The sequence below is a fragment of the Galeopterus variegatus genome, unplaced genomic scaffold, assembly GCF_000696425.1.
Source record: "Galeopterus variegatus unplaced genomic scaffold, G_variegatus-3.0.2 Scaffold6346, whole genome shotgun sequence".
NCBI classification, from domain to species: Eukaryota; Metazoa; Chordata; class Mammalia; order Dermoptera; family Cynocephalidae; genus Galeopterus; species Galeopterus variegatus.
In genome coordinates this window covers 117833-126096 of record NW_007732457.1, presented here as the reverse complement: position 1 = coordinate 126096, position 8264 = coordinate 117833, and the positions used below count along the sequence as shown (strand labels likewise).

Here is an 8264-nt window from a genome sequence, read left to right as displayed (position 1 = left end):
TTAGACATTACATTTTGGTAGAAGGCAAGCTGTGTGTTCACCCTGCATTTCTCAATCCCTAGCAGAGTGTCTGAACAATTAAATAGACGTTGTATGAACAAAAAATGTCAGGGCAACATGGTTACATGTATGTTCTTTTATTATTCTTCATTCATGATGATATTTTTTCAGGTTTTTCTAGTTATAATCTCGAGACACCATATTATGTATATTTTTAAATTGTGTGTACTTCTTTAAGATAGTTCAGTTTTCATTTCTTTGACACTTAACAGGTGATTGCATAAGTACATTTTTGATTTTATATTTTTTCTCTGCTTTTAAATCAGCTTTATAATATAGAGTTATTATTATCATGTGATTGGTAACTTAATTGATTGTGTATTTTAATTAATTCCAGGTCATCACAATGTCAGCTTCATCTTAGACAGTGATTATGGAAGGTAGGTCATTTTGTAAACAATAATTTTCTTAATTTATTCAACTGGGTAAATAAAATTGTATATATTAATTTGTGCTGTTGATGCAGAGATTAAAAATTTAATCACTTTCTTCCCCAGAATTAACATTTAAAGGATCTGTAACTCCCTTTAACTCATAATTTGCGCCTTGCACATGACCATTTAATTGTTGGGAAACCAAGCATTAATTAGACAACAACAAATTTTAGAATATTTAATTGTAATATGGAAAAATGTTATTTTACGTCTTGCAGCTCTTCTGATTTAATGGTAATTCTTTTGATAACTAAAATAAAGTTTGATTTGAACTGATATAAGAATAAATAAAACCTCACAGTTAATATTACCTGATAAAGGTTTTCTTTTAAGATATCAAGACAAAAAGAGTAGTGAAAGATGGTAGTTATATCTTTAAATTGTGCACCTTAAAACCAATGTAATAACCTATACTTACAATTTTCCATAAAACTAGGACTCATTTTCAGATGTCCTACATCCTAAGTTCAGTGAGAAAGACCATCAATACATTTATAGAAGTTTCAGAATATGCAAATCTCAATACATGTTGCAAACCTCATATTATAGATCATAATAGTGAACATTTAGTGGTAGGCATGGGGTTAAGCACCTTACCTATATTATCTAGTTTAATCCTCCCAAGAACCTATAAATTGAATGCTATCATCCACCCCATGTTACCCACTGGGAAAATGAGACTTAGGAATGTTAAATAATTTGCCCAAGGATATTCAGCTAGTAGGAAACAGCATTAGTATGATAACCCATGCAGTCAAACTCCAGGCCCCAAGCATTTTACTACAGTGCTCTGCCGTAACTGATGGAGGGTTTCAGCCACCAGTACCACGTCTCATTACTTAACATCCTGATCCAGGATTCTCTACCATGGCAGGATTATTCCACTCTTGAGAGCATTTGCAAATAGTGGGGGCATTTCTTGGCTGTCACAGCAATTGGGTATGTTAATGGCTTTTAGTGGACTGGACTGTAATATGCCAAACCTAAATGAATTATTCTGTGCAGCATGTCATAATGCTTCCCACTGAGAAAATGAGCCAGTTGACAGAGATGCAAATAAATCACAGTATTTAGCATCTGATATTAATATAGCTGTTGTACATCAACAAAAGGATAAGTTTGTTGATTTCTTTTTTGTTTTCTGAAGAGAGACTCAATGATCGGAAGTTTGAGAAGAATGACAATACTACAATCAAAATAGATGTTATGCTTGGTCAATGTTCACAGACCGCAAGGATGAGATTTGGTCTCTCCATGCACGGAACTGCAATTGAGTTAGTGAGACCAAATCCACTATCATTGTATTTAGAGACCACTTAGATCTAGATACCTAGAGGCAATAGGTTTGTAAGAAAGTGATGTCTGGAATCAACACTTCATCACAGATGAACATAGAATAGACCAAAACCATATAAAGTGGCATAATTCAAAAGCAAATTAAAGTGGAAGATATGCAAATGATACTAGGATACACCTTTGTGATTTACATGAATTAACAGTTATTGTCTACAAGGACACAACATATTTATATATAAATTGATAAGATAAGGCAATAGGATTTTATCAAAAATATTAGAAAACCATATTAGAAGCAACGATTATTGTTTTATTTATTACTTTTTTATTTTTATTTTTTAGGCAGGTGGCCAGTACTTATTAAGCTTTAGATGATTTCCTGAACTATATATGGTCCTTTTATGTTCTCAGTATCACTCTTTTTAAGGTAGAAAAAAAAGAATTTTTAATTGAGTCTGTATGAAAGATATTAATTACCAAATCCATCATATGTCTCTCAGAGAAATAATTATCCAAAAATAGAAGATTTGAGTGTTCAAGGTTGAATGTGAATGATAAGTATACATAAATCAATATAGTGCATTAACATGCCCAGAAACTTTCAATTTAAAAATGCTAGAAAATTCACACATAATATAGGCAAAGACACTACATTAAATTGTTGATTCTGTGATCTTGATTTATAATTCCTTTTTTTTCTTTTTTAAGCCAATGACTATCCTTTTGTATGAAAGTCTCAAAATTCAGGAAATTGTGTTTCTATATAAAATATTGTTAGGCACTTAAGATAACTGTTAATGGCATTTTAAAATATTCAAATAATTCCTTTTTTTTCTTTTTTAAGCCAATGACTATCCTTTTGTATGAAAGTCTCAAAATTTAGGAAATTGTGTTTCTATATAAAATATTGTTAGGCATTTAAGATAACTATTAATGGCATTTTTAAAATATTCAGTCATTTTATAAATTATAAAACTCGTATTTTACAAGTTTCAGGAGCATTGCTGAATATCTAATGAACCAATTAAAGACCATTGTGGTACCCATTCTGCATCTTTTTTAATAGCCAACCTTCTCTCCTCTATTACCCCTAGTTCAAACAACAGCTGCTCCAAACTGATAAGGTTCGGAGGAGGCTGCTTTGACAAATGCCTAGTTATTATCAATGAATTAGTGAAAATCACCTCAGTGTCATCCAAAACAAATTATATTCAAGTTTTATTTCAGGAGGCAATTCCCCACTAACTCAAGAAACTGAGTTAATGAAATGCAGAATCTGAGCAGGCACAATATTGTTGGAGCTAGCATGGTGTAAACCTTTGGGAAATCAACTGAAAGGCTAACAACATAGAAATATAAAATCCAGTATGAACTTCTTAAATAACTAATTTAGCATAAAATATTTCCAGAGACTCCTTAGTTTTGCAAATGCACATTGTAATGACTGGGTTAAACTTACAGGAGGGTTCATTGTTGCCTCAACCACAAGATTTGCATTGTCCTTTTAGAGTCTAGTTCACTGAATTATTATTATGATGAATGGGTGTTGAGTCTTAATATTTGAATTTCTTACCTCATCTAATTGTGAATTTCTTTGAGGTAATTAAGGGAAAATCATTTAATTTCTAGGATTCTTTCCCTTCGTAATGCTCCAGGTTATGGAAATGCACGTGTGTACCTGTCAAGAAATACAAGCAGTCTCTGCGTTTATTAAGGATGATTTAAACCTGGTAGCTTGTTGTTAATTTGCATTTATCCACCTGTACTTTCACACAATTTAGTGAGCAGCGGAGGAACATTGTGCAGTCACAGGTTAGGACTCAAATTGACTGTACTCCTGTTCTGTTTCTGCCACTTGCTTTGTGATCTTGAGTAGGTTAAGTCCATTCTCTGAATTCTATCTACCACATGTGGTTGATGTAAAGATCAAATTTCATAATAGACTGAAAGCTCTCATCATGATACCTTCTCTTAGAACCTAAATGGGTTCTAAGAGAAGAGGGCATGGGGTGGTCAGTAGAAGAGCCACCCTTTACGAAGAAGTCCTCCTGACTGGTTTTCTTCAATGTCAACATAATTTCTTAAAATCAACTTTAGGGAGGTATAATTTGCACATAATAAAATGTACATATTTTAAGTGCAGTTCAGTAAGTTCTGACAAATGTATATACATGTGCAACCAACAATCAAATTAAGATATAGAACATTTTGATCTCCCTCCAAAAGTACTATTCTGCTCCTTGGCAAATTATAACATAATTCGCATCACAAAAATAAAAGATAAAAAAAAAAGAATTCCTAAAATAAAGATCACTTTTAATGCAGAAAATTTTACTTTTTTTAAAAAACAGGAGTTTCCCACAGAAAATGGCATATTTTGTTTCTTCTCTCAATAAAATTTCAATGTTTCAAACATATGCAGGTATGTGACATTTCTCTTACTCTGTATGTGGGGGGCAAGGTGATGTGTACTTCGTTTCATCAAATCAAAGACAATAATGATTGTAAAGTGTACTACATTATTTTATGTACTGCTAGGAAAGGAAAAATGCCTACTCTGTATGTGGGGGGCAAGGTGATGTGTACTTCGTTTCATCAAATCAAAGACAATAATGATGGTAAAGTGTACTACATTATTTTATGTACTGCTAGGAAAGGAAAAATGCCTGAGCTAGGGAGTCTAATAGAAAGCCCTGGCATAAAGTTAGGACCCCAAAAACTACATTCTTAGTGTGAGATTGATTGAAAAATAAACTCATCGCACCAACAGAGACAGCATGTCTCAATTCTCCCCTGTCAATTTAATTTAAAGAGGTCTCATGTTGATAGTTCTCCTATAAGTGTCAGAAGCAACCACAAATCTTCCTGGAAGAATTGTACTTCATTGCAGGTCAGTGATGGAAAGACACATTCTGATTTCAAAGATGTTAAAATGTGAAAAAATGTGTTTCCTGGAATCAATCAAATGTGATATATCTTGGCTTTTCCTAGAAACTTACATAATGTGAAGCTCATATGCAATAATACTTAGAACTTTGTAGAATTAANATAATTCCTTTTTTTTCTTTTTTAAGCCAATGACTATCCTTTTGTATGAAAGTCTCAAAATTCAGGAAATTGTGTTTCTATATAAAATATTGTTAGGCACTTAAGATAACTGTTAATGGCATTTTAAAATATTCAATCATTTTATAAATTATAAAACTCGTATTTTACAAGTTTCAGGAGCATTGCTGAATATCTAATGAACCAATTAAAGACCATTGTGGTACCCATTCTGCATCTTTTTTAATAGCCAACCTTCTCTCCTCTATTACCCCTAGTTCAAACAACAGCTGCTCCAAACTGATAAGGTTCGGAGGAGGCTGCTTTGACAAATGCCTAGTTATTATCAATGAATTAGTGAAAATCACCTCAGTGTCATCCAAAACAAATTATATTCAAGTTTTATTTCAGGAGGCAATTCCCCACTAACTCAAGAAACTGAGTTAATGAAATGCAGAATCTGAGCAGGCACAATATTGTTGGAGCTAGCATGGTGTAAACCTTTGGGAAATCAACTGAAAGGCTAACAACATAGAAATATAAAATCCAGTATGAACTTCTTAAATAACTAATTTAGCATAAAATATTTCCAGAGACTCCTTAGTTTTGCAAATGCACATTGTAATGACTGGGTTAAACTTACAGGAGGGTTCATTGTTGCCTCAACCACAAGATTTGCATTGTCCTTTTAGAGTCTAGTTCACTGAATTATTATTATGATGAATGGGTGTTGAGTCTTAATATTTGAATTTCTTACCTCATCTAATTGTGAATTTCTTTGAGGTAATTAAGGGAAAATCATTTAATTTCTAGGATTCTTTCCCTTCGTAATGCTCCAGGTTATGGAAATGCACGTGTGTACCTGTCAAGAAATACAAGCAGTCTCTGCGTTTATTAAGGATGATTTAAACCTGGTAGCTTGTTGTTAATTTGCATTTATCCACCTGTACTTTCACACAATTTAGTGAGCAGCGGAGGAACATTGTGCAGTCACAGGTTAGGACTCAAATTGACTGTACTCCTGTTCTGTTTCTGCCACTTGCTTTGTGATCTTGAGTAGGTTAAGTCCATTCTCTGAATTCTATCTACCACATGTGGTTGATGTAAAGATCAAATTTCATAATAGACTGAAAGCTCTCATCATGATACCTTCTCTTAGAACCTAAATGGGTTCTAAGAGAAGAGGGCATGGGGTGGTCAGTAGAAGAGCCACCCTTTACGAAGAAGTCCTCCTGACTGGTTTTCTTCAATGTCAACATAATTTCTTAAAATCAACTTTAGGGAGGTATAATTTGCACATAATAAAATGTACATATTTTAAGTGCAGTTCAGTAAGTTCTGACAAATGTATATACATGTGCAACCAACAATCAAATTAAGATATAGAACATTTTGATCTCCCTCCAAAAGTACTATTCTGCTCCTTGGCAAATTATAACATAATTCGCATCACAAAAATAAAAGATAAAAAAAAAAGAATTCCTAAAATAAAGATCACTTTTAATGCAGAAAATTTTACTTTTTTTAAAAAACAGGAGTTTCCCACAGAAAATGGCATATTTTGTTTCTTCTCTCAATAAAATTTCAATGTTTCAAACATATGCAGGTATGTGACATTTCTCTTACTCTGTATGTGGGGGGCAAGGTGATGTGTACTTCGTTTCATCAAATCAAAGACAATAATGATTGTAAAGTGTACTACATTATTTTATGTACTGCTAGGAAAGGAAAAATGCCTAAGCTAGGGAGTCTAATAGAAAGCCCTGGCATAAAGTTAGGACCCCAAAAACTACATTCTTAGTGTGAGATTGATTGAAAAATAAACTCATCGCACCAACAGAGACAGCATGTCTCAATTCTCCCCTGTCAATTTAATTTAAAGAGGTCTCATGTTGATAGTTCTCCTATAAGTGTCAGAAGCAACCACAAATCTTCCTGGAAGAATTGTACTTCATTGCAGGTCAGTGATGGAAAGACACATTCTGATTTCAAAGATGTTAAAATGTGAAAAAATGTGTTTCCTGGAATCAATCAAATGTGATATATCTTGGCTTTTCCTAGAAACTTACATAATGTGAAGCTCATATGCAATAATACTTAGAACTTTGTAGAATTAATGAGAATAAATTTTAGAAAGAGTCTGCCATATGTTCAGTACTGGGCTATTTTACCAATATATCTAAAACTTTGATATGCAAAGCTACAAGAAGTCCAATCATAGTTAAATGTATTTCTACATAAGAAAAATAAAAATAGAATATGTTGGCCCATAAATATAAGAATGATTCATTCATCAAGAGCATATGGGAGAAGAGGAGGTTCTACCTGCCTTCCTGTGTTTTCTTATGTAGCTTAGGTTTTCCTTACTCTCTCCATTCTCCCATTACCAGTGTTGCTTTAGTACCAGTTCCCATTAAAGCCTGGTCCCCATGGAATGCAGGTCTCTGAGAAAGCCATGTTTATTGTTCTCTTTGCAGGATTGCATCAGAGAGAAAATAATGAAACACCTAATTCGTTCATTCATTCATCCACTACCTACACTGTGTTAGGTTCTATGGCTAGATAATTTGGAAATTTTGAAAAAAATCAAGCATTTGAGTTTATGTGTAGTATTCATGACATTTTATTTAGTGTGCTTTCCCTTCCAGAGGTCACTACAATTTCACCTTCAAAAGGAAGCATTCAAGGTGGCACCACACTGACAATAAGTGGGAAATACTTTGATCAGACAGATTTCCCAGTCAGAGTTGCAGTTGGAGGTATTTTTCATGATTTTTAACATGCTTCATAAGAACAAATCCTGTCTGTTCTTGTAAAAAAATATGTATGATTATGTTGCTTTGTGTTGCTTCGCCCCCCCATGGATTTGTCACCCCACTTCCCCTGGGTGATGGAGACTCAAAGGATTACTCAAAGCCCATCTCTTCTGAGCAGTGAGAAGCCCCGAAGTGGTTAACTTCCCTGGGACCCTCCAGCAAGAGGCAACCCTTCCTCGGGAAATTAACCCTGAATTGAGGTTCTCTTCCTACATTTACTTTCCAGACCAGGAAGTTACAGGAAGAGAACATGGGTGGGGTTACAGTTTAACAATATAGGCTGGTAACTTTCAGTGAAACAAGTCAGATGACATTCCAGTAAGGCTATCAGGAAAAGCTTGATCTTAGCAAACATTCCTTCCTACAGCAATTTTTCAGTATTTTTAACATAACAATCAGTAACTAGTGTGTCCTTGAGCCAGCAACCTTGCTGTGCCACAAATCTTTATCTTACACCAGAGACCTTTATAGCCTGAGGAAAATTTCCAGTCCTCTGCAAGGTCAATATTTGAAACTGCAAGAATTTGGAAAACCAGGCCCTGTGAAGTACACTTGCTTTATAGTATATTCCATGTGTGTGTGTGTGTGTGTGTGTGTGTGTGTGTGTGTGTGT

At 34.0% G+C, this 8264-nt stretch overlaps 1 protein-coding gene across 1 annotated transcript in view; it reads left to right on the top strand.

The window, feature by feature from the left end:
• LOC103606148 (fibrocystin-L) overlaps positions 1-8264 on the top strand; it is a gene marked incomplete at both ends in the record, with an annotated part of 125955 nt that overhangs the window by 2082 nt on the left and 115609 nt on the right. The window contains 3 exons of the mRNA XM_008590740.1: positions 398-440; positions 4142-4212; positions 7484-7594. Of these exons, the coding sequence (XP_008588962.1) occupies positions 398-440; positions 4142-4212; positions 7484-7594 (225 nt within the window). The remainder of the gene's footprint in view (positions 1-397; positions 441-4141; positions 4213-7483; positions 7595-8264) is intronic.